Below are 26,248 nucleotides of genomic sequence, written 5' to 3' on the forward strand. Positions count from 1 at the left end.
TTTGGGGCAGACTTGTCAAGCCTGCAGAACTGTGAACAAATTAGCCTGTACTCGTTTCAAATTAATGGATCATTTTCCGGGGCTAACATAAACCGTCCCTTCCACTCTCTGTACCTGAGCAATATCCGTTTCCATATTCTATTTAAATTAGCACTAGGTATGAAGGAGATTAGTGATGTATAGAATGTATGTATGCCTGGATTAGTGATGTATGGAAGTGAGAGCTGGACCATAAAGAAGGCTGATCGCTAAAGAATTGATGCTTTTGAATTATGGTGCTGGAGGAGACTCTTGAGAGTCCCGTGGACTGCAAGAAGATCAAACCTCTCCATTCTTAAGGAAATCAGCCCTGAGTGCTCACTGGAAGGACAGATCCTGAAGCTGAGGCTCCAATGCTTTGGCCACCTCATGAGAAGAGAAGACGCCCTGATGTTGGGGAAGATGGAGGGCACAAGGAGAAGGGGACGACAGAGGACGAGATGGTGGGAGAGTGTTCTCGAAGCTACCAGCATGAGTTTGGCCAAACTGCGGGAGGCAGTGGAAGACAGGAGGGCCTGGCGTGCTCTGGTCCAGGGGGTCACGAAGAGGCGGACACGACTAAACGACTAAACAACAAGAAGCAGGTTCACGGGGACCTACTGCTTTGCAAAGGATGCTCTGGCCGAGGCACCGAGGACCACAAGCCCCGCCCCTCACCTCCCTCCTCCCTCCCTCGCCTTCGCCCCGCCCGTTTCAGAAAGGGGCGCGCCTTCCTTCGGCTCCCGCTTCACGTGACTGGAGGCCTCCGCCTTCCTTCCTCCAATGGGGAACCTTCCCTTCCCTCCCCGTGCTTGGGGAAAGAGAGGGCGGGGAGTCACGTGAGCAGAGGGAGCCTATAGCCGAGCGGGCTGGCGGCTGTTGGGCGGGAAAGAAGGGAGGCGGTGGGGGAGGGGCAGAGGCTGCCTCTGAGGGGAGAAGCAGCGGCGGCGCCGACCCTCAGCAGCCGCCTCCGCCGCCGCCTGAGGGACCCGGCGGGCTGGCCTGGCCGAGGCGCGGGACGGACGGGGCGGGCCGCTGCGAGCGGAGCCATGTCCATGGAGGACCCCTTCTTCGTGGTGAAAGGGTGAGTGGGCGCCGAGGAGGGCAGGCCTCTCTCTCGCTCCTCGAGGCCTCGCTCTCCCCGGGTGGTCGGCCTGCGCCCGGGAGGCTCCCGGGGACTCCGCGGCCCACACGAGGAACCAGGGCCGGAGGCGGCGCGGAGACGTGGAGAGCGGCGCTCTCGCGGTCGGATCCTGCCGCTCTCCTCCCCGCGATGGGGCAGCTGCGAGGGGCGGACAGATTTAACTGATAAATGATAATAATTAATTCATCAATAAGCATCGTTATATTAGCTGCTACTACTACTACTACAATTATTATTATTATTATTTAACAGCAGCAGCAGTAATAATAATAATAAGCATCATTATATAAACAAAAACAATTATTATTTGACAACAGCAGCAGTAATAAGAAGCATCATTATATAACCAAAATAATTATTATTTGACAACAGTAATAAGAAGCATCATTATATAAACAAAACAATTATTTAACAACAGCAGTAATAATAATAAGCAGCAGTATATAAACAAAAACAATTATTTAACAACAGCAGTAATAATAAGCAGCAGTATATAAACAAAAACTATTATTTGACAACAGCAGTAATAATAAGCAGCAGTATATAAACAAAAACTATTATTTGACTGCAGCACTCATAGTTTGCATCGTTATATAAACAAAACAATTGTTATTTAACAACAGTAATAATAAGCTTCAGTATATAAACAAAAATATTATTTAACAACAGCAGTAATAAGAATAAGCATTGTATTAACAACAATAGTTGTTATTACTGTTATTATTTCACAACAACAATAGTCACGCTGCTACTAATGACTGGGCTGCCATATTTCGAGGGGCAAAAAAGAGGACGCATTTGCCGACTTCTACTTTAACCACGGATCCCTTTGACAATATTTTACATACCCAGGAAAGAAAGAGGACATATGGCAACCCTAATTGGTGGCCTGATGGAGCAGGGCTCTTAACTGTGCTGTGAGGACAGGGTGCTGGGCTTGGATGTATGTTGCCTCGGGACTGATAGATTTAACAGATAATGATAGCAGTAATGACAGTGATAATAATGATAATGGTAATACTACTAGTAGTAATAATAATAATAATAATAATAATGACCCTCTTCCTGATGGTTTGCTGCCTGCCTTGGTTCAGGAAGGGTTGCCCGGGTCTGGGTCCTGAGGGGGACATGGACAGCACTGTGGAAATGGCACATTTTTTAGTACTGCATTTGCTCCCATTTTCCCCCTCCCATTGTGCGTTCATTCATAGCCTTTTGGTTATAGCCCTCAGGAATGCACCCATCATTTTATGAGCATTTTGCTGACCCATGGGCATTTATGAGACTAAAGACTGAAACAGGGTTGCTGATACTCTGTCATTTTTCGTGTCCATCACGTTTTTTGAAAGATCATCATGTTCAATGAAGGAGATTAAAGTTTTTCATGATGATCTTAATTCTCAGCCTCTCATTAGAATATGGATTTGATGGTCACAAGAGTCTCACACATTAGCATCTGGGTTCCCCGAGTTTCCAGCAAGCATATTTTTCCTTCTTCAGAACTAGCTGTGTGAAAGATGGATATAAGTTGAAAAGATGACTCTACAAAGCAAATTATAATGACAAGGTTATGCATTCTTTGAAAGCTTGACATTCAGGGGTTTTAAGGACAGAATCGAAAGTCTGTTTCAATTGAACATAACTTGACAAGCTAATGATTGCCTAGAGATGTTTGTTAAATTTGTAGGAAAATGGAGGGACACACAATTGTTTGTGGCAGAAGGATGAGGATAAGTTCATGAATGGCAAACTCCCTATTTAGTGAAAATGTTGTTCTAGAAAGTTAAACATGGAAATTAGCATTGTTTAGCAATTGTGAATCTTTCCAACATAGTTTGTCCACAGTTAGATCTGAAGTGTCATTGACATGTTACCTGAAATGAAAGTCCTCAACCCCTCACTCACCCTAACCCTAACCCTGCCTTTCAACTAATTGCTTTTAGATGTTTTTAATTGTAATTGTTGTTAGAATGTTTTAACTGCTTTAGAGTGTTTTTTTGTTTCTTTGTTTTTTTGTGTATCTGTTTGTCACCCTGGGATCCTTTGGGAAGAAGAGCAGGATTTAAATAAATAATTTCAACTTGCTGGATATTGGTGCATTTGACTCCTGTAGGTGATGGTTGAAAGTTTAGGTCAGAATGAATTTCCTTTCAAGTACACCTCTTAAATCCACTTTGAAAGCTTGTCTAGCATGAGCAAAGAGGCAAGAACAGTGCACAAGTTCTATACTGGGAGCCATGTAGGAAGAGCATTTCCAAATATAGAGAACTGGATTAACAGGGACTAGAATTGATAGCTAACTAGAGGTGAAATATGTTTGGCTTTTACCATTTTCTGAAAATTAAGGATTCAAGAAAGGACGTTGTAAAGTGACGTTTGTAATGTTTCTCTTCTAATTGAGGAGAGAGCATTGATATCTCTGAGCTGTATTGAATAGTCTAAACGTTGACTATAATGGTAAGCTGACCAGAAAATTCTTCAGAAAGTATGTTAGTGAAAAGCATGCTAAAGACCCAGAAACAAGTTAAGTCATCCAGGTCAGTGATTTATTTTCCTAATGCTTACATTGCTGATTTGTACACTGCACATCTATTGCTTTGCATAGTATAGAGGTGGGAAGGTATCTCTCCACTGCACATAGAAAGGTAGCCTTTGATAGTCATAAAGGTTCAGCTACCCTATCTTGCTGTCTTCCCATAGCTGTTGCAAAAAAATTCACAATTTGGACCTGCAACCACAATTATCTTCTGTAGAAAATCTTCTGTAGATATGCACACAGATTTCTCTTGCATGTGAGAAACATCAGGCTGGGGAGGTAGTATATGACCTGGCTCATATTTGTTGCATACATACACCAGTATTTTCAAGGGGAGGCATCAAATGATTTGTATTTTAATATAGGCAAATAAGAACATTGTTCTATAAGCGCAGATGATCAGCAGTTGTAAGTTGACGTCTGTATATAAATAATTATGAGGCCACCAAGCAAATTTTAATGTTCTATTTAGTTCATTTTTCCTTCACTTCCAGGGAAGTTCAGAAGGCGGTGAATACTGCACAGGGGCTGTTCCAGAGATGGACAGAACTCCTGCAAGATCCATCCACCGCTACAAGAGAAGAAATAGACTGGACCACTAATGAACTGAGGAACAACCTAAGGAGCATTGAGTGGGATCTTGAAGACTTAGATGAAACTATTAATATCCTTTGGGTTTTCAGATGTATAAATACAGAAACCTACATTGTACTTACCCAGATGATTTTGGCACAAAGTTACTCAGTTCAACAAATAAGCAAGTTTTGCTGAAACCAGAAACTTAATTCTTCTCACACCACAAATTATTCTTTACAGTGTGCGTTCATGTTTGTTCTCCCATATGCTATCATTTAAGATAAGAAAGCATTATTAGAGGCAAAATCCTTTATTAGCTATAATATCTACTCAAATGGCATCAAAATTGTTCAAATTTTAATTCTGAGTATATTAAGTAAAAGTTTTTCAGTCCAAAGGCCCTCCGAGGGGTGTACAAGAATATAATTTTCTTTTATCAAAAAACCGAATCTGTTGTTAAAAGATGACATATACGCTCAGCACATATCCTGAAAAATGTTTCTAGAATGCATTCCTCCTTTTTTTTTCTTTGTGTAGAAAAAGTAATTGATTTTCAAAGGCCGCATTAAGAATGGCTATATGTTATGTAGGAACTGTATTTCAAATATAGTTTCCTTTACTGACTATTCCCAACGCATTGTTGAAGCAAACCCCCGAAAATTCAACCTTGATGCAACAGAGCTAGGAGTAAGAAAAGCCTTCATCACAAGCACACGACAGGTGGTCAGGGTAAGGTGTTTGGCTTTCCTAAGTCTGAGGAGAAATCACAGCTTTTTGGGTCTTAAAAGTGTTTAGTACGCTTGGTTGGGGCAAGGCAGGTCATAAGGGCCACTTACAGAGCAATCCTTCTCATAAGACGGTCCAATTGTATTTAGGATTGTAGCTTTCATCTTCTAATGTTAGCTAACATTACAAACAGACTTGTACTAATAAAATGTTATACTTTAAAATAAATATCCAGGCATTGAGAAGCTCTTAACAGCTGTTATTGTGGGTAGATGCCTTTTTGTTTGTTTGTTTTTGTTTTGTAAAAAAAAAAAACCACTGCCCAGTATACAATAGAGCATCTTTATTTTAAAAGTTAGCATGTCTAACTTATGCTAACATCAGAATAAAATTCTTATTCTTTATTTCTTTACTAAACAGGATATGAAGGATCAAATGTCAAACACTTCTGTTCAAGCACTGGCTGAAAGGAAAAACAGGCAGGTCAGTATTGCTGCTAGATTGCCTTCGGACTTGATCGCAGAATTTGTGAGATATGGCTGGTCCATTTGTATTAGGTATGAGCATTTAAAGATTGTGCATTGATGATGCTTCATAAAGAAGCCCCATGTTTCAGAGCGTGACTTACATCCTTGCTCAGAAAGGTGCAACGAGCCTGCCAAAAATAGGAGAACATTTTCTTTTCTCCTGCCTGTTTGAACTACCAAAATTTGTTCACACATGTGTGGGAAGGAGGAGTTTGTTTTCCTTATTTCAATCTTCCCCAATGAAGCAAATGCAGCAGTTGCCTACAGATAATTGTAACTCTTGCTTCCCAGAAATGGCCATAGTTTTGTATTTTGTAGGATAGATAGGAGCGGGTCTGGGACAGCTTATTCTCCTTTCTCCTCTGCCACAGAGGGGGCAAGGTGATGGTAAGTCAGTCCCCAGAGTCTCTCTTGCACTTACTGGCCATGATGGTGGTGGATTGAAGCCCCCTTCCTCTCCTCAGAATTTAAAACAAACAAACAGAAGACTTCAAAGCGTCACGTGAAATTCTGCTGTGGCAGGAAATTTTAATCACATCTTCTGTTGGGAGCTCCCCTGTGGAGCTTGTCCTAGTAGGGCACCGACCACAAGGCCACACTTGCCATTGAATAATTAGGAGCACATTTTAAGGCTACTGGTTGTTCCTTTGCAGTTGTGGCTTTACCTGCTGTTCTTCTTAACGTAGGAAAAGTCAGCTTTCATAGCAATCTGTTTGAAAATCAAAAGACAGTGAAAGAAGAACAGCATGTCAGGTGCACAACATTCAAAAGAGAAATGCCCAGACACGTTGCCACGTTGCTTGACCCTTTTTAAAAAGTCTGGTTCTGGGAATGTGTTGTGATCTGACTGAGTTGTGAGATTTTTTCTTTATACGCAGAAACGGCTCACCTGTTTTCCCTTTGTTCACTGATGTGCAGGTCCTTCTGGGAGAAAGTGGGACTCATGGCTGGAGTTCTGGGGCTGACAAGTACGGCCGCTTGGATCGCGAAATGCAGTCGGTAAATTCCCACTTCATTGAGGAGCAGCAAGCACAGCAACAGGTAGAATGTTTCCTATGGACAGCTTCGTCTAGATAGATGCCTTTGCATGTGTGTGTGTGTGCGTGCGTGCATGCATGCGTGCATGCGTGCAAGCAATCAGAGACAGACAGCCACTGACGTTGGAGGATTTCCAGAGAACCTTTGGCCTCAGGACTGATGTGTTCTCTAGGACACACAGGCACAACTTTTCATAGCTCAGTTAAGGAACCGGGATGAAGAGGGAAGGAGTAGAGGAAAGTAGGTGACAGAGGGAAACTCCTGCAGTCCTTTAGGAGATGGATACATGGGGTGACACTGAATAAAAAGTGACCACTAACCTCTTCCATCTGTTTTGTTGTCTGTGCTCTGGCAGCCTCTAAGTTAGATTACTGTGGTGGGTGGGGTTGTTGGGTTGCTTTTGTTTTGTTATCTATTTTATGTTCTCATTTTGTATTTTTATGTTATGAAACGCCTTGCGATCTTCAGGAGAAGGATGGTACACAAATTTAACAAAATAGAATAAAATTAATAACATTGCTAAAGACCAAGCTTACAGCAGAGTTATTATACACCTTCCTGAAAAACACTGGTAATTTACACCCAGTTCAAATAAACACATTTTAAAAGGTAAAGGACACCTGACAATTATGTCCAGTCGCAGACAACTCGGGTTGTGGCGCTCATCTCACTTTACAGGCCGAGGGAGCAGGCGTTTGTCCGCAGACAGTTTTTCCAGGTCATGGGGCCAGCACAACTAAGCCGCTTCTGGCGAAACCAGAGCAGCACATGGAAACACTGTTTACCTTCCCGCCGGAGCGGTACCTATTTATATACTTGCACTTTGGGGGTTGCTTTTGAACTGCTAGGTTGGTAGGAGCTGGGACCAAGCAATGGGAGCTCACCCTGTCACAGGGATTCAAACCGCCAACATTTTGATCAGCAAGCCCAAGAGGCTCAGTGGTTTAGACCACAGCGCCACCCGTGTCCACATATTACTGAGAGTCAAAGCAGACGATGCTCAAATGCAAACAAAGGAATCCAGTCTTCCTCTGAGCATGCATAGTTTAATATTGAGGTATCAGTAGCTTTCAGAAAGGGAGACGTTCTGGAAAGGGAGTTTGGGACATGAAACTGGGAGCAGACTTTCTGGCTGGAAGTTCTGTACTTTTTCTTTAAAGGTAGTCCTTAGAGCCCTTAATAAGGGACGTGGGTGGCTCTGTGGGTTAAACCACAGAGCCTAGGGCTTGCCGATCAGAAGGTCGGCGGTTCGAATCCCCGCGATGGGGTGAGCTCCCGTTGCTCGGTCCCTGCTCCTGCCAACCTAGCAGTTCGAAAGCGCATCAAAGTGCAAGTAGATAAATAGGTACCGCTCCGGCGGGAAGGTAAACAGCGTTTCCATGCGCTGCTCTGGTTTGCCAGAAGTGGCTTAGTCATGCTGGCCACATGACCCGGAAGCTGTACGCCGGCTCCCTCGGCCAATAAAGCGAGATGAGCGTCGCAACCCCAGAGTCGGTCACGACTGGACCTAATGGTCAGGGGTCCCTTTACCTTTACCTACAGCCCTTAATGTTAGTTCTTAGAGCAGCCTTTCCCAGCCTTCGGAAATTTAGGACTACATCTCATTACCCCCGACTGTTGTCTATCCTGTCTGGGGCTGATGGGAGCTGTACTCCACCTGGAAGGCTTCTCTAGATGCTCAAGAAATTAAGATTGGATGTGTAGGGAGGTGCTATTAGCACTTTAGGCTGCCAATTGCAGTTGCATATCATGAGTTTTAACTACATAAATCCCCTCCTCCTTTCTGGGTACCAGTTAATCATCGAACAGCAGGATGAACAGTTGGAGCTGGTCTCTGGCAGCATTGGTGTATTAAAGAATATGTCCCAGCGTATTGGAGGAGAGCTAGATGAACAAGCAGTGTGAGTATTTGAATATAATATGTTGCTAGCCACTGTGAAGAACAAAGCACTAGATGAGATGAGCTTTTGGTCGCATCCCCCAGGGCTTTTTTAAGTACAGTACTCAGCCAGCACCAAAAGCAATGTGACGAATTCAGTGTAGTGCTATGGCAATTATTCCGTCAGTCCAAGCATTTCAGCTTGCCAAACAGAACAATCTTTTCTCTCCTCCCCTCATGTCCTGTTCAGTGAGAGGGGGTGTTGTTTCTCCTGACATCCAGCCCCAAACAAGTTTGGGGTGTGTGCGGCGGGCTGGGAGGAAGAATCCCCGTTTTGCCAAGTGGAAGTCCTTGCGTGGGTTTCTGCTAGCATGACTCAAATTAGTTGAATTCAGCCCTCCAAAATATTCTAGGCCAAGATCCACCAGATTGTCTGGCATTTATCAAGAATATTGACTTTCTCAGTCCTGTTTATTTTTCTGTTATGTGGCAGGTAGCAGGACATAAGATACAGTGGTGCCCCGCAAGACAAATGCCTCGCAAGACGGAAAACTCGCTAGACGATAGAGTTTTCCATTTTGGAGGTGCTTCGCAAAACGAATATCCTATGGGCTTGCTTCGCAAGACGAAAATGTCTTGTGAGTTCCTGCGGGGTTTTTTTCCTTCCCCCCCCCTTTTTCTAAGCTGCTAAGCCGCTTATCAGCTGATCCGATAAGCCGCTAATAGCGCCAATCCTCTAATTCGTCAATGGGCTTGCTTCGCAAGACAAAAAAACCGCTAGACGAAGAGAATCACAGAACGGATTCTTTTCGTCTTGCGAGGCACCACTGTATATTTCTTCTGTTCGACCTGCAGTATTATATGCTAAACCTTGGAAGGCAATGTCACCTTGGCTTGTGTTTCACCTTTAACCTAAGCTTTTGATTATAATAGTGAAGTGTAGAATGAACAGTCAGAGAGACTCAACTATGTTTGGGGAGGAGGCATGTGGAGATGAGCCTCCGCGGAAGATACTGGAGCATGGGCAGGTTGGGAATGGGCATTCCTCCAGTTATTTGGGTCCCAAGTTGTTTGGGTCTTCTGCAACTACGTTAAAGACAAAACAAAACAAAAAACCTTGGTGGCTCCCACCTTATAACTATTTCCCCATGTAGTTGCCAGATTTTTGTAACAAACTCTTCTACGCTAAATTAAAAGCTTAGTCTGAGGTACCCTGCTCTCTTCTTGTGGTTCTAGCATGTTGGATGACTTTTCTCATGAGCTGGACAGCACTCAGACACGACTAGATAACGTTATGAAGAAACTTGCAAAAGTGTCCCATATGACCAGTGGTAAGTAGCCTGAAGTGGAAATGGCTGATGTTAAAATGTTAAGTCGTCTGTTATTGCAGGGGGCTCAACTAGGACATCACCACTCATGAGCAAGAATCGTTTTAAGCTGATACAGGTAAGTGCCAGACCTTGTTTCTTCTGCTGGTGCCATCCAAGCAGACTGCTTGTCCCAGACCTGTAATGGTTGGAATTCTAAAGTAGCTGGTATAGGCCTGAGCTACTCTGGAAACATAATTCTTCCTTCCTTCCTTCCTTCCTTCCTTCCTTCCTTCCTTCCTTCCTTCCCCAGCCACTCTGGGCGGCTTCCAACAAAAGATTAAAAATACATTAAAAACAGCAGCATAGCACTGCATTTAGAAGAAAGCAGGTGCTATATCAAATCCATTTTAGTGTATATGATGCAGAGTAATTGTTTGTTTCCAGGGACGCATGCAACATGATAGACATACTCTTCATTCACAATCTTGTGAAATGCCAACTGTTCGCTATCCCTGAGTGTCTTTAGCTGGAGACTGAAGAGAAAAGGCTTTAGAAACCTGTGCTTGAAAAAAAAACAGAAAAAAAGAAACCTGTGCTCAGGTAGTTTGACTTGTGTGTCTACCGCTAAGGAGCTTCACAATCCTTTATATCATTTCTATTTTGTGTGTTTTACAGTGGTTGCATATTCAATAACTAAACTTCAGAGATATTTGAATGGTTTGAGGTTTCCAGCTGCTACCTGATTCCCAGAGTGTGAAGTAAAATTGTGTCCTGCTTTTCCTGCTGCAAGTTTTAGAAACTAGATGCAGCTCTGTTTATGTGCATTTACTTTGGGGAATTGCTTTTCCAGCTGCACCTGTAGGCACAATATGAACACAGCTTCTTGAAATTCTTACTGCACACATTTCCAAACTTCTCTATTTGTTCCTCTTCTTGAGGGATACTAAGAGCAGCAGCTCAGCTGCCATATGCCAGGCCCTTCTGGGATCTTAGTCTTGGAAAGGGATTATGGACCAGCACCAGAGAGAAGGAGGGAATGCATTGTGAATCAAGGAGTTTGCCTGCCAAGGAGCCTATCGTTTGTTACATGAATTCTCCTGACATCTGATCGAACTGTTCCAAATACAGCCGTTTCTTTAAAAAGACATATAACAACACCATGTCTTCTCTTGCTGCTGGCTTTTCTCGCCTCAGTTAGGCTCCTAGCACTGTAGCACATGGAAAGCTTCTTTCATGGCAGCAGAGAACTAATCCGTATGTGTTCTATTGCAGATCGGCGACAGTGGTGTGCAATTATCATTCTCTTCGCTATCCTGCTGGTGGTGCTTATTCTGTTTCTTGTGCTGTGATGGACTGGCACGTCGATACTTTTCCTAGCTTCCTTCTTGATGAAATAATCAGATAACTCTTTCTGCCCAGAGAGAATTCCCATCATAGAAAAAGGATACTCTTCTGTGAATGGAACACTGGTGACATGACTCACTCGCTCTCTCATGGTTCTTCTGCCTATCCGCGTCAACTTTCTTGAGGTGCAAAAATGGAAGACTAACAAATGCCCAAACTCTGCTGTCACTGGAAGCGAAGCTTTTGGACATTGCTGTTTTTCTGTACTCCTCTGTAAGAGAGGTGGTTCAGCATGGAAGAAACCAATATCTGGCCCCATCTCCATCCTGCCGCAGGTATGAACCTTTTCCAGGAAGCACTCCAGACTCCTTTCTTCCGCTTGTCAAAACAGAATTCTTGGCAATGTTAAACCAGCATGTGCACTCACAGAGAGACCTGTTTTGCAGGAAAGCATTCCTTCATGGGCCAGCTACACAGCACTGCCCTGGAAATAAGTGTGGGTCCTCAGTAGGAGAAAAGGGGCAGTAAATGCAGGGACTAAATTCACACTACAGGCATTTTCCGTTTCTCCCCTGGAACAGGAGTTCACAGTTAACTGCCATGTGTAAAGAGCTGTGTGCCACACTGTTGAAATGCTGAATTACAAAAAAGTACACACCTGAGCCTTTAAAACAAAAAAATCATGCAAGGCAGATACACGTGTGCGAAAACGGTGGGCCCTGAATGTTGAAAATAAACCTAAGATTAATCTTGGCACATATTGAAAGCAGGGCCATTGCTAGTCCTGTTGCTCTAATCTGGGTTGGTGATGCTGATTTCTGCATTTCATTCAGTGAGGCAGACTTGGCTCTAGCAAGTTAGTATGAATCTTGAGCAAACCTACTGTTGGAGTTTGAACTGTAACCAGACTGCAGGGTCTGACCCCCAGGCAGCTAGAGCTCGACTCCCAATTCTGAGAGCTTTAAACTCAGTTTTAGTGCACTGCAAAGTGGAAACGCTTTAAAGCGTACTGTAGCTAAAATCTTGCCCTTTTTTGCGTGAGAGAAAGTTTTGGCTTTGAAAGTAAGCCTTCTGAAAATAGCAACTTACCAGGAGGGGTTCTGCTCCTTTTTTGTTTCTGCTGCTTTTTATTAACAGCTGCCTCTAATGACTGACTGGCAGATCTAACATTTAAATAACAGTTAAAGGAGAAGAAAAATGGGTTCTGCTCGGTTAGGGCTTCATTCTGTCCTGTTACGCATTTCTTTCCTTCTTCATCTTTTTTCTTTCTTAAACCTTTTGATGTGTGAATAATTTCAATGATGATGTCTTTGCTAAACTGACTTTTTATGGGGGATGTCTGGAAACTGGACGATAGTTTCCCCAATGATTCTACCAGATTTTGAGGGTGTGTGTGGTTTCCATCCCCCTCATGGTTCACTCAAGACAGAAACCTTGATTCCCCCCCCCCCCAATGTCCTGCTGGGTGTAGTCTGCTTGCACAGCTGGGATCAGTTTAGGCCCCCTCCTTTTCATCTCTTCCTGAAGCTGCTGGTTGACAGGCATGTGAAGGAGCCAGGCAGCTGCAGTTTCTGCCCCAAGTCACATCTCTCCCCCCCCCCCGGCCGCCGCCAATACATCCTTGCTCTGGGCCTTTCCCCCTGGACTCCGAACCCCTGGACTCCCTTCCGTTCTGACTTGTTTACACATTTCGGGAGGGAATCAGAAGTTGAAGGAGTCAAACCTCAGCAAAGCCAAACAGCACTGCCTCCACAGCCTTTCAACCAGAAGAGTGATCGCATAAAAGGAGAAGCAGAAATAGTAACCTCTGGTGAGTGGAGTTTACACTCCCCTGGAGAGAAACTGTGATCTGTGAGATACGCCAAGAGGGTATGTGGCTGAAACAGCCAGCATTTCCTCCTCTGGATGGATAAGCAGAGGCAGGCTCCTTGAGAGCCTATGGGTGTTATTCCAGGAAAATATCATTAACAGATGACAAGCTCAAAAGAAGCACTACCAGGTCCGTCCATCCCCTGCAATGCACAGCCAGAGCAGAGCAGCGGCAGTGAGCTCGGGCCTTTTTCTAGTTCATGCCAGCAGCAGGGAAGTTGAGCAGGCCTAGCTGATGCCCCATAGGCCCTGAGCCCATGCCCTAGAAGCTTTTGCAAAGTGCTGGGGTTCCCTGGGAGATGTGGAGAGGTCTATAGGAACACAGCAAGCTGCCTTGGTCAGATCATTGGGCTACCTGGCTCAGTAATAAAAACACTGACTGAAGAAGAAGAGCAGAGTTTGGATTTGATATCCCGCTTTATCGCTATCCGAAGGAGTCTCAAAGCGGCTAACAATCTCCTTTTCCCTTCCTCACCCACCACAAACACTCTGTGAGGTGAGTGGGGCTGAGAGACTTCAGAGAAGTGTGACTGGCCCAAGGGCACCCAGCAGCTGCATGTGGAGCAGGAGGGAATCAAACCCAGTTCACCAGATTACGAGTCCACCGCTCTTAACCACTACACCACACTGGTAGCAGCTTCCCAGTATTTCAGAGAAAGGCCTTTCGCTGCCCTTCTTAGAGACTGAATCTGGGACCTTCTGCATGCAAAGCACCTGCTCTACTGTTGAGCTCCAGCCCCTCCCGGAGGGGTTACCTGAAGGTAGAAAGTTCATAAGCAAGCCTCTCCATCCATGAGGGTGAGGCCAGGCACCTTACTCCCAATTGTGCTCATGGTGCAGAAAACCTACTTTTATTTATTTTACCCATAAACAAATGGTTGGAAGCTTGACAGTTCTCTTGGCACTAAAACACAAAACTTAACGTTTACTTAACAGTTGGAGATAAGAGTTTGAGCCTTCAGATAAAAATCTGGTTCAGGAGTGAGAGTTGTGCCTCGTTCACATATTTCCACACTCTACGGCAAACAGCTTTTAAGTTTAAGCTCTGAACTTTTGAATGGACTGCCTGTACGCCACCTTTTTTATAAGAGCGTTAATACTGCAATGCTCCCTGAGCTACATATATATATATTCACCAAAGAGGCGAAGTATTGAACTAACAAAAGTCTGCAGCTCTGAATGCACCCCTTTCAATGGCTGACTCCTCAGTACGGCGGTAACAAAGGAGGCTTTTGTATATGGGGACAACCCTGGGGTGGCTGCCCCTTCAGAACAAGCAAAGCTTTTGTTTTGGACTACATTCCATGAAACAACTAATTTTAGACATGAGGTTAGAAGTCTTTTGAAAATTGCTTTCAGAAGCAAAACGGCGCCTCTTACCACCACCACCACGAGGAAGGAAAAAGCTTCAGGTGTTTCCAGCACCGTGAATACAACAAGTTGATCACCCAGATGACAAGAGAGTACTGACCCACCCAACCCTTCCACATGAAGCTGCTATTTTTAATTTCCTGCTCAGTTTTGTATGTGCCTTATTGAGAACTTATAACAGTATATTCCTGATGGGATGAAGCCTGTAAGATAATTGAACTGAGGATGCTTTAGAAGGGAGACATTGATTGTCCAAATAGTGCACTGAGCCACCCAGATGTGACCGGGGAGAAGAGTTACTGGGGCCCGAGAGAGAATTTTAAAATGTCTGGATCTCGTAACCTCTGGACCTGCTTGCTGCCTACCAGGCTCCCCTTTATGTCTGCCCTGGGGGCGATTGGATCACTCTGACACTGCAAAGATGTCCTTTCATTGTCTTAAGATTAGTTCAGGAAAAGCACTCCTGCTCTTCACAGTTTGGAAACGCCTGAAGCCTTGGTTCCTATCAAGCAGGTACATTCCAGGTGGTTCGAGCAACTCAGTCGCTCAGATTTTGCTGACATGCTTGGGCACAGCCAGCGGGCTGCGTGTGACAACAAGCCAGCCGTGGACAGACAGCTGCCTCCTTGGTGTCCCTCCCCGCCCCCCCTTTTTCTGACGCTGTCATCTTTACTCATCCAAAACACTGCTCCATTGTTCACTTATTTTAGATGTATCCAGGCACTCCAGCAGCCATAGCCCTATATGCAAACTACAAGTGGGCAGCAGCTGCTACTTAGGTTGGGGTGTATTGGGGGGGGGGGGTTGGTTCCTTTGGCTCACCTCCCTGATAGCTGCAGAGCAAACATGTTCACAGCCATACTGGAGAACGCTCAGTGTTTCATGGTGAAACATGTTGAATGCTGCTTAAGTCAAATTGCTATTTTCCCTTCGGCTGTTTTTTGTTATAATCCACTTCATCAAGGCCTTGAAAAATGGGGCGGGGGGAGGATAGCAGAGCTCAACCTATACTGGTCAATGGAAACGGACCAGAAGTCAGTTATGGGTGGGGTGGGTGTAGGGAGAAGAGGAGAGGAGAATTCTGCCCCTCTGCCAGGCTCTGGGTGCAGCTCCACCTACATGGGAATGGCATAGGAAAGGCAAAACGGCACAGACTAAAGGAGCTTGTGCCATTTAGGAGGATGACGAGCTGCAATGGAGGAAAAGCGTTGTGTATTTTCAGAGGTCATCTAAAGGAGGAAGTACGGCAGGTGCAGCTTTAGCAGCTTCCAAAATTTCCCCAGGAGCTGGTGTTACCAATGGCCAACAGCGTGAGCAGCAAATTGGGAAGTCTCCAGTGCAGAACTTGCCCTCAGCCTGGAGGTGCCCTCAAGTAAGCCATAGTCTTGGCCAGACTCCTGCCTTCCAGACTTTGGAGGCTGTAAAGAAAGGAACTCTTCTTCCTCCCCACCCGCCTTACCTAGCGTTGCGGGCTCAAATCTTCCTTTTTCTCTCTAAAGAAGGGAGGTCCACTATTTATACGTTTTTAAGAAGTGGTGTTTTAATCTATTTCCTGTGCAGGTTTTCTGGGAGTAGAGTATTTGGGCATTCATGCACCATTCCATTTAACCATTCTGTAGAAAATTTTAATTGGGCATGGTGCTTACGGATGTGCTTTTGCACCTAGCTTTTGTTACCGCTCGGACTGAATAACTTACTTTGGGCCTGCTATAAAAGGGAGAAGCCAACCACAAAGGGGGTGGGGGCGAAACAGCCATTTTGCTTGCAGCAAGATACAAATCAAAAAAGAATATGTGTGTGTGTCTCTTCTGTTTGAAGGTGGGCTCTCAGCACCAAAGATGGTGCTATATAAAGAAATAATCTTTGACGATTGCCTGTCTGCATCGCTTGGGTATCGGGCTCTGAAACTGGTTAGCAGGGAATTCAAACACGGAAGAACATTTGCAGATAACCTTTAAAATGCACTGTGAAGATAATCTGTGGCCAACATTTCCAGTGAGGAAAACCTGTGGGTGGCAAGATAATAACAGGACCGTAGTATAAATTCTCAGGTGAAAACATCCAGGCAGGGGGACTGAGTTTAGCAGTTACAGCTAAATTAAATAGTGCAATCCTGAAATGTCGTCGCCTGCTGTTTCCTGTTCTTGCTGTTGGAATCATGTGATGTGTGTGTTTGTATATATATGTATATCTAAAAGATCTTGCCGCAGTATTAAAAGAAGATGATTGACTTACCACCTGTAGACTTTCAATTGTGTTTCAGCTGGTGGCAGTTTTAAAGTTGTTGAGATTTATTTATTTTTTTAATTCATTTTGTCTCATATCTAAGCACTTAACAGGGCAGATGTCAAACATTCATACTGGCCCTGTTGATACCTATGCTTCATAGACTCACGGAAGCATAGAACTGTAGAGTTGGAAGGGACCCTCAAAGACGTCTAGTCCAACTCTGCAATATAGGAATCTCAACTAAAGCATCCATGGCTAGGCAGAAGGAGTCACATCCAAACATTTGCAGGTAGTACATTTCAGCGTTCACCTTCCCGTGTCATTTTGAAGCCACCAGCTTTTGTAGTTGCCTTTGCCCCCTAAGGACACCTTCCATTTGCCTCCCCTGCACGCATTAGAAGTGTACCCAAGGACACAGTACCCACAGAGCTGCAATAGACCCACAGAAACGTATGCCTCTCTTTCGGATTAACAACCAAGTCTCTCAAGTAAGGCAGGGCTAGTGTGGTTGGCCAATGAGCTGGAACTACCGCTGGGGCAGGAGAGGAGAAGCTGTGAGTAAATATTTGGGAGGGGGTGCTGCTGAAGGGAGCTCAGTCCCTAGGATATGGTGCCTATGATCTGGGATAGCTTAGCTGGTAGAGCATGAGACTAATCTCAGGGTTATGAGCTTGAGCCCTGTTGGCAAAAGATTCCTGCGTTGCGGTGGGTTGGACTAGATTACCCCAGTGGTCCTTCTAACTAAAATTCTATAATTGCATAAACCAGGGAAATCCAGGGAATCTTTCCTAATGCCACCCACATTCCCCGTTCCCCCCCCCAAGTGACACTTCTGCAGACCTCCGTGCTCACCTGTGCTTGCCCTATGCACCCTCCCTTCTTGGGCTCCATCCCTGTTTGCCCTCAGCCACCTGAGTTCACTATCAGAGGGAAGGATATACCCAAGAGGGAGCCTCTCAAACCTTCCCACCCTTCAGGGACAACTGAAAGAGGCAGCCCTGTCCTCGCATCCCCCAGAATTTCCTCAAAGGGCGGTTGCAAACAGCCACCCGCTCTCCAGGGCGGCAGGAGACAAAAGCAAGATGCCATTCAAACGAAGAGGAGTGGGAGGCTGTTTTGTTCTAGTTCACAGGCTCCTTCCTCCAAAGAAAAGCGCCACAAGAAGCCGAGAGAGCTCTTCCCTCCTCCTCCTTCTCCTCCTCTTCTTCAGGGAACAGCCAGCCAGGCAATCTGTCCAGACACCCTGGAGTCATTAGCATTGGAATATGCGCTTCTGAAGGCAAACAGAGAACAAAAAAGCTGAAGTTACTCATCCAGGGAGCAGGAGCAGCCCTGGAAAGAAGGGGGGGGGGTGAGAGGCAGCTGGAAGAGCTGAGGCAAAGCTGGAACCGGGCAGGTGGCTTCTTGGTTTGGCTGCCAGCCCAGAATTGTTTGGCACAGAGCCTTGTTTGCTCCTGCGCCCTCCTGATCTCTGCTGTGTGTCAATGGAAGCCATGGGCAATTGGAGCAAGGCTCCCCTCCCTCCTTCCTTCCCTGCTGTCAAGCCCTGGCTGGCTGTGGAAAAAGCCAGCAAAAGCAGGAAGCCTTCCAGGAAAGAGGGAGCAGCACCTCTGGTGGGGTGCCAGCCACGTGATGCACTGCGGGAAATAGGGCAGTGGGGCAGGGCGGTGGGGAGGATTCAGGGGGTCTCTTGCTCCTGGGGGAGCAGCAGCCCTGATCCCCTCGCCCGGCCTGGTGGCAGGGCAAACGGACAGAAATCTTTTGCAGCCTTTCGTCTCGCTAGCAAAAGCTCATCCCAAATGACAGTGCCGTCCTCTGCCCAGAACTTATTTTTTTATTCCATTTATTTACAAGTCTGTATCCCACCTTTCCTTTCAGGAGCCTGAGGTGGTGTATAGGGCTCTTTCCCTTTCTTTATATTGTCACAGATCTAGGGCAAATTACTTTTCAATCTTTGTTCTCTTGGATGCTGGCAGTTCTGTTTATCTCCGCTTTAAAAAACGCACACACGCAGTCTCTTGGCACACAAAACGGGGAGCAGTCGTAGCAGAACACTTGAAAAAATTATTTTCTTTTAAAAGGACTTGCCCATTGCCACTATAGGCATACATTGTGGGCTGGAAGATATCAAAGGAAGCAAGCTTCACAAGCCTATTGGGGCTGCAGCAATTTTCCTTCTTAGCATTTACAGTGATACCTCGGGTTAAGTACCTAATTCGTTCTGGAGGTCCGTTCTTTACCTGAAACTGTTCTTAACCTGAAGCACCACTTTACCTAATGGGGCCTCCCGCCTCTCACCGTCACGCAATTTCTGTTCTCATCCTGAAGCAAAGTTCATAACCCAAGGTAATATTTCTGGGTTAGCGCAGTCTGTAACCTGAAGCGTATGTAACCTGAAGCGTATGTAACCCGAGGTACCACTGTATGACATGCGGCTGTACTCCTACAGCACGGCAAACGCTGAGGGGCATTTGAGCTTATTCTGACACGGAGATCACGCATGGCTGCCAAAGCAAGTGGAAATTGTCCATTAAGCGAGTCCAGACCAATTTGGAAAGAACCAATCACATGTAGCAGTTCTTGAACTCTGTTGCTAGCGTGCTGCAATCAATTATAAAGGTTCCAAACACCCATCCCAAAAGAGGTGGCCGGCTGAATTTCTGAGAATGATTCACTGATTTTGGGAAGGAAGTGCCCACTGTCTCTCTGCATGCGTCACTGCTCTAGGTTGACCTGTTTCGAATCATAATGCAGAAACAGCAGAATGGGTATCTCTGAGGGTAGGTGTTGGGGCAGGTACAAGCTCGTACCTCACCCTTACATCGTTAGTACAAAAATATCTCCAAAGACATCTTAAAGACCTCTGATGATGAGCCCATTTGCCTCCCAATCCAAGGACGGCCTCCATCCATGTTGGAAAGGCAGCAAGACTGGCAGTCATTATAACCCACCGGCAGAGGAAGAATGAACAACCATGGGTCATCTCATTAAGAAATGAACAGTGATGTCCTCTTTGCCTAGACACTCTTTGCTTGGTTGCTTTTGCAAGTAAGTAGAGGCCACTGAGGCCTCAAATTTCAGCAGCACCCTGCACGATGCCAAAATTCTCTTGTGCTCCATTTTAAATCACAGCTGCCGCCGAAACGATCATACTCCCCAAAATTTGCTCCTTAGCTGTCAAGTGCTCACCCTTGAATCTGCTGATAGCCACAAAGCCGTATGTGCTCTAAAGGATGCACATGTGCACTGGATTGTGTGTGCGCATGAGAGATCATTTGCAGAGGGTGATTTGCCATATGTAAATGGGTAGGACGGAGTCTCAGTGTAAGGTTTGGTTCCAGCAGTGCTGTAACGGGGGTGGGCTGGCGGGCTGGCTAGCCAAGGTTGTTTGCCCTGGGCGAAGCCTCCCGGGGGGTGCCATTGAGGCTGTGCGTGCGCAAATGTGCATTGGGTGTGTGTGTCAGACTGGGTCTTTGACCCACGTGAAATAAAGCCTAGTTTCACCCCTGGGTTCCACTGTAGGTGAATCCTTTTCTCTCCCCCCCCCCCACTTGCCATAAGTAATTTAAGGCCCTGCTGCCTCCAGAGAAAAGCAGCTGGCCTTTGGGTACCTTTGGCATAGGAATGCTTTGCAGAAGCAGGAGGTGCAACTCCCAGGAGCCTTGCTGGGTCCAGGCAGGGGATTCATTGACTAAAGCACGAGTAGGCAAACTAAGGCCCGGGGGCTGGATCCGGCCCAATCGCCTTCAAAATCCAGCCCGCGGACGGTCGGGGAATCAGCGTGTTTTTACATGAGTAGAATGTGTCCTTTTATTTAAAATGCATCTCTGGGTTATTTGTGGGGCATAGGAATTCATTCATCCCCCCCCCAAAAAAAAATACAGTCCGGCCCCCCACAAGGTCTGAGGGACAGTGGACTGGCCCCCTGCTGAAAAAGTTTGCTGACCCCTGGACTAAAGAGTCACTGGAACACAATCATGGTTCTCAGGTCAAGTCCCTTTCAGACCTAAGAATTAGGAGCCAAATCATTTCTTGGATTTGGGTGGAACTCTTGCAAGAATCACTGCAATGCAACTGGTAGTTTTCCAAAAATTGTTTTCCTATATGCCATTGTTTTAACTGCTTACATTTGTTCAGGGGAGTTTTTAATGGTTGATGTTTTCTTGTGTTTTTAATATTTTGTTGGGAGCCGCCCAGAGTGGCTGGGGCAACTCAGATGGACAGCATATAACTAGGGTTGCCATGTGTCCTCTTTTTCCAGGACATGTACTCTTTTTCAGGGGGAAATTTTCTGCCCGGGTGGATTTTTTAAATTTGCCAAAATGTCTCTGGCTATACTTTCTGGATGAGACATGGACATAACTGGTGGCTGAAGAATTACTTTTCTCTTCTCCTGCCCCCCTCAGCAATTTATCACAGCTTCTATAGCATATATATAGTAGGGGTATTTAAAATGAGAGTCGTCAAAGTGGCCTCTTTTTTGCTCTTCAAAATATGGCAACCCTAAAACCAATAACAATAATATTAATGATGTCATCATCATCATTATTAGTGTTAATATTGCAAATTGCTTCAGGATTCCACATGGGAAGCGATTCATAAATTAAATGAATGAATAGCACCTGTGCATCTGTGTGATCTGTAGTGAGACAGCACTCTGCCAGGTTTTCAGATCGTAACCCAAAACACCCAGTCCAAACAAAACGCTTCTAGCATCTGTTAGCAAAAACCTAAGGAAAAGGCAAACGGGGGGTTAATATTGGGCTGCCTTCATGGTCCTTTTTCAGGAAAGAAGCTTCTGGAAGCCCGGCTGTCCATCTGGCAGCAGCATCTTTCTTCGGCGATCTCTTGCCTGCTTCAGCGAACAATTAACGTTTCAGTCGAAGGGCAATATTGCCATTTGTCAGACAAAGGGGAGACCTAGCAAAGCCTGCAGTGGTGGGAATAGTCATTTGTTATCCAATACACAATTAAGGTCTCATCCAAACTTCTTTTTGTGTCCAAGCCAGTTTTTTTTTACCCTTTGTAAAAAGCAGGGGAAAGCACTGGGACAAAAAAAAAACAATATTCAGGCACAGATATGCATGAGCCCTAAGTGGTTACAGCAAAAACTGATGGCCTCACTAATAAAACTGTGCCACAAGAGCTATAGGTGTCCACCCCCCTTTTATGAGTCAGTGTAGTGCAATGATGAGGATTATCTATGACTGGCGAGATTTAGGTTCACATCCCACTCCCCCTTGGGCCAGCCAATATCTCTCAGTCTAACTTAAGACATTTGTCTGTTGAGGGTTACAATTGCAAGGAGGGACAAGAACCATGCAACGCCACCTTCAGCTCCTCCGAGGAAAAGCCAGGAAATAAACTGTAAATCTTCGACTCCCTTGACAATGGCTTACCTGCTCGAAATGATCCGTTTGTACTGAACAGCTAAGCCCAGAGTTCATCTGGCACACCAAGCGGGAGCTTCTAGAGAAGCCATCAAGAGGCGTTTTTCTTCTGCAAGTTGTAGGGGATATGACTGGGCTCTGGTCTTCCCCAAGTCCATCAGCCTGACAAAACACCAGCGGAACATGGCATGTGGCTTGCAGCATGTCTCCTCCATGCTCGCCTCTTGCGGCTCTGTGAGTTCCAATGAGCCCAGCATAGTGCAACAGATGGCGATGCAACACACACCTGCTGTAGACTTCGGTCCTTTTCCCAAAGATGCTTGCCACTGGTGCTGGGTGGAGACCCTGGATTGAAAGCTGCTCTGGAGGCTTCCCTGTACTCAGCTGTTCTTCCCATTGAGCTGATCTGAACTTCAGAAACCTTTAGTGGCTGTAGAAATGTGCAACTGGAGCTCCCATAGTGGGTGCCATTTCTTTCTGGAGCCCTGCTTAAAAAACCACACACCCAAAGGTCAAGAAACGCAAAGCAGCATTATGACTAGCCTACCCCACAGAGGGGGTGCGAGGATAAAAAAGGATTGTGCTGATTTGCAAAACCGCTCTTCCATCAGCGACTGAAGACCAGGAGCACCAAGTTCTCTCAAAAAATAATTTAATCAGAGAAATACAGTAAAACAAGGTAGAGAGGCTTTCCAGCACGGTCGAGAGCAGCCCATGGGAGTGCTCACAACAGTCGTAAGAGAATCCTCTCCTGTCACAATCAGCTCTTGGCTGCAAGGCTCAGGGGTGAAGCTGGTATTTGGGGCTAGTAGGGAAGCAAAATGGTTTCAACACACACAACAAGAGGGCACATCTTCTTCACCCTGGCAGCAAATCCAGACCTTCGCCTCCTTAGGGTGCACCCAACTCTTGGCTGTGCCATTTCAGACATGAAAGTGGGGGTCATCACAGAACTGAACAAAAATTTCCCTTCATGTAGAAGACTAGCATGCTAGTTTTTTTTTTTTAGCACGCTAGTTTTCTAACATGCAGGGATTTCCTCTGTATGGAGGAACATTAAATCAAGTGAGCCCCCAGCCTCAAACTGAAATGGTAAAGCTCAGACACAAGTTTACCATGCCATGAGAGCTAGGACATTGTCATAGGCTGAAAATGAAGGGGGTAGGAACATGAGGGCCAGGTTAGCTTTTTTAGAGTTGGATAGGGCTGCCTAGTGACTACTGAGGAAGAATTCCCCCAAGTACAGAACAATACAGGCCACTGGAATCTGCAGGGGCCTCAAATCCTTGATTCTGGCCTGCTTGTAAGAAGAAAACCAAGGCCATCCACCCTTTTTGCTTCCCAGACTGCGAATGTGTGGCTGCTGCTCACGATAGGATTCAGCTCTTGCTGCTGCCACAGTTTGGGGACAGGTACACCACCAACATGAAGCAATTTCAAACCTGTTGTGAATCTCTAAAGAACCCAGATGTTTTGCAAGGGTGCCGAGGGCTCTCTGGTAAAGATGTCAAGCCCCTTTAAATAACAAGTTCCACAATCCTTTCTGTAAAGAAACTTAGAAATTACAGTTTGCAAGGGCAGGTGGGCGGGTGAAGATTCTTCAACAGGGACCCTGAGCTCCCCAACAGGACAACTGATGCGCAGATCTCAATGCGATTTACATTTTTGGTGTAAGATGCTTGTTAACAGCACAGAGGGAGATTGGGAGTCTGCCCAGGCAAGCTACAACCTCCTATAAGGGCTACATGCTATTTCACAGAGGGATGCCGTTTCCATAGCTGTCCAAAACAGATTCACTGGATTCTCAACTCCTGGACACTTCCTGAGGAGAATATTTGTTGGCAGTGTGGCTGGCTGTGTGCACGCTATACATTTAAAGCACATGACTTTCGCCAAAGAATACCTGTAGCTTGTTAAGTGTTGGGAATTGTAGCTCTGTGAAGGGTAAATTACAGTTCCTAGGATTTTTGTCTGCGCTTTTCTTCAACGCGCTGAACAAATGCACAATATGACGAGGTGGAGCAAAACTCATAAACGAGGTCAAATTGTGCCTTAAATATCTCCTAGGGCCTTTTAAGCTTAGCGTATCAATTTGAGACAACCTAGCACCCTTCAAACTTTATAGAGGAAACATGGGTGCATTTGGAAAGGAGGAGAAGGCAACGCCCGTCACTTCACCCCGCAGCTCAGGGCCTCAATACTCCCTGCTAATTCTTGTTCCTTGGTTGCAGAGGGGCGGCTGGGGGAGGGAAGAGAGAGACCCATATCTTTGCATAAATTAAACATTCAGTGCGCGCACTGGCTTGCATTGCAGCATCATCCAGAGGGCTGGCGGTGTCACAGCCAACATTCAAGTCAGAAAGGCATTAGTACAGAGGTTTGAGCTGGGCTCTGCTCCAAGTCTCAGGCAGGCCCAGTAGGCACGAGAGGCTCCTTTGCACTGTGCAGGGAAAGCGTTACACTTCTTTGCTACCGCCGGACGGGCCTCTGCCTCAGCACTCTAACCGAGAGGGTGTCTGCCCACAAGAGAAGTTCATTGATCTGGGCCAGGCCCAGCCCAGCAACCTTGGCACCGTTCACCTCCAGGATTTCGTCCCCAACTCCAAGGAGTCCAGCATACAGCTTAGCTGTGCTGGCATCTGCCATCTCCTGGACGTAGATGCCTGCCGGGAAAACAAAATGAAAATAACTTTAAAAAGCAACCAGCGCTATTCATGCATGCAGTTTCCAGTTCCAAAGCAACGAAATCACTCCCTCTCCATCCTTTTCTTGGTCTCAATGGATCCTGGTTTGAGCATATGAAATGGTCCCCCCTTAGCCGGAGATTTTGGGGATGGAAGAGTCTTGATGTCACATTCCTAAGCAAGATGTTACTACTCAGTGAAGAGGCACAGTGGCCAGCTGCTTCTGTTCATGTGGCATGTGCCATCTCTCAACCCAAGACCCCCAGCAAATTGGATCCTGCGTCTTACCTCCTGTGCCATCGGTGGTCTGTTCCCAAGGCAAGACTGGCAGACTGAACTCTGGGTTTCAAGAGTACCATCTAGACTGCGGCACCAGCCTACCCAACTCAAATGAGCAACCGTGCCTCACCAGGTCCTATAAGGCCCTTTGAGCTTGCTCCTGAGCTTGAGGATTTTGCTCCCTCCCTTAGATTTTGACTCCTGCCTGGCTTTGACTACACACCTGTTTCAGGCTCACTTGGGCTGATAGCCAGATCTTCTGCTCTTGCTCTTCTGACTGCCTGCAGCCTGGCGAGACATGTGCATACCTGCTCATCGATGCACATGCAAGATGAACTGCTACCCTTGTAAGAATGATTCTCTGCACACAATGTTTTAGTAAATCCTTGCGGCAGCCAATCTGGAGGTTCCTTAAACTCCAATGTCCATCTGGCTGCACATCACGGCGCATAAGAGATGCCAACAGCAGTGGATCAAGGTGCTGAAACCCCAATTCCAAGTTTCCACTGAAGCACCGTGCGCCAACTGGACTGCGTACAGGCATCAAGGGGTTGTAGCTCCTCGACTGAGCTCTCTCCTTGCAGCTCTGATCAGGAATGTGTCTACATGCCCTTCAGTAATGCCTCCGCTATGTCTGCTCGCGTGTCTCTCTTCACACAGACAGCTCAGGATGGATTGGGAATGAGACACCGTGGAACTTGAGCAGTAATTCTTAAACTAAGGAAGTTGCTGGTGGTGAGACTCCTGCCTTGACATGTCCTCTGCCTCCCCCTCCTGCTTTTGGAAAGGACTGCTGATGCATTAAGGCAGTCTTTTTATGTAGTGCAAGAAGATCTCAAATCCCATCTATGCTAAAACTCACATGCATTAAGCATCCTTGAAGCTATCTGAGACCCAGGAAGAGGAGTGGGAGAGGATTTTACGATGCTCTTCCCTCCCACTGAAGGCTAGGTTGCCAGGGTAACGGGGGACATCCGAGACCTAAAACGGTCAAAAGGCCTAGGCACTTCTGGTCACCCCTAAGGTGACAGCAGGGGAAGTGGAGAGCAGGAAGACACCATATGTGTTTTCTATCTCATGACCTGTAACCTTTCCTGACGTATGTGAAGATGTATTATGACCCTTCGTTTGCTGCGTTTGAACGACTATATAAGCTTTAGTTCTGAAGTGCCTTGGGGCAGACCTTCTAAACTGGCATGGTGTGTGCAGCTCTGCCCTATTGCAATAGCTATAATAAACACTGGCTCCCTAAATCTGGATGCTGGACTTGAAAAGAAAGTTTCTTTGGTTGTGTCATTTCTTTAAAAGGTGGCCCCTCACCTGGGTAA

At 46.0% G+C, this 26,248-nt stretch overlaps 2 protein-coding genes across 6 annotated transcripts in view; one reads left to right on the forward strand and one right to left on the reverse strand.

The window, feature by feature from the left end:
• The first annotated feature begins 954 nt into the window (after window positions 1-954).
• On the forward strand, window positions 955-22,462 carry STX6 (syntaxin 6). 3 transcript variants are annotated; one of them, XM_081194518.1, is made up of 8 exons: window positions 955-1,102; window positions 4,193-4,362; window positions 4,909-5,003; window positions 5,421-5,483; window positions 6,446-6,568; window positions 8,360-8,466; window positions 9,681-9,779; window positions 21,858-22,462. In XM_081194518.1, exons 1-8 carry the CDS (start codon window positions 1,068-1,070, stop codon window positions 21,991-21,993), a joined length of 828 nt encoding a protein of 275 aa, XP_081050644.1. In that variant the 5' UTR covers window positions 955-1,067; the 3' UTR covers window positions 21,994-22,462. The 3 variants fall into 3 exon arrangements, with proteins under 3 accessions (XP_081050644.1, XP_081050645.1, XP_081050646.1); XM_081194519.1 differs by lacking the exon at window positions 21,858-22,462 and adding an exon at window positions 11,027-16,573 and having other exon boundaries at window positions 956-1,102; window positions 9,681-9,775; XM_081194520.1 differs by lacking the exon at window positions 21,858-22,462 and adding an exon at window positions 10,199-11,004 and having other exon boundaries at window positions 956-1,102; window positions 9,681-9,775.
• Window positions 22,463-22,592: 130 nt separating this feature from the next.
• KIAA1614 overlaps window positions 22,593-26,248 on the reverse strand; it is a 38,165-nt gene continuing 34,509 nt past the window's right edge. For all 3 annotated transcript variants that reach the window (XM_081194292.1, XM_081194290.1, XM_081194291.1), the window contains one exon: window positions 22,593-24,620. In XM_081194292.1, the coding sequence (XP_081050418.1) occupies window positions 24,427-24,620 (194 nt within the window). In that variant the 3' untranslated portion in view covers window positions 22,593-24,426. The remainder of the gene's footprint in view (window positions 24,621-26,248) is intronic.

The sequence above is a fragment of the Podarcis bocagei genome, assembly GCF_964188305.1.
Source record: "Podarcis bocagei genome assembly, chromosome: 5".
Lineage (NCBI taxonomy): Eukaryota > Metazoa > Chordata > Lepidosauria > Squamata > Lacertidae > Podarcis > Podarcis bocagei.

Coding starts and splice junctions, on each gene's coding strand:
- STX6 (XM_081194518.1), top strand. CDS start 1,068: ATGTCCATGGAGGACCCCTTCTTCGTGGTGAAAGG. Junction 1,103..4,192: donor CCCTTCTTCGTGGTGAAAGG/GTGAGTGGGCGC, acceptor CTTCACTTCCAG/GGAAGTTCAGAAGGCGGTGA. Junction 8,467..9,680: donor GAGCTAGATGAACAAGCAGT/GTGAGTATTTGA, acceptor TTGTGGTTCTAG/CATGTTGGATGACTTTTCTC.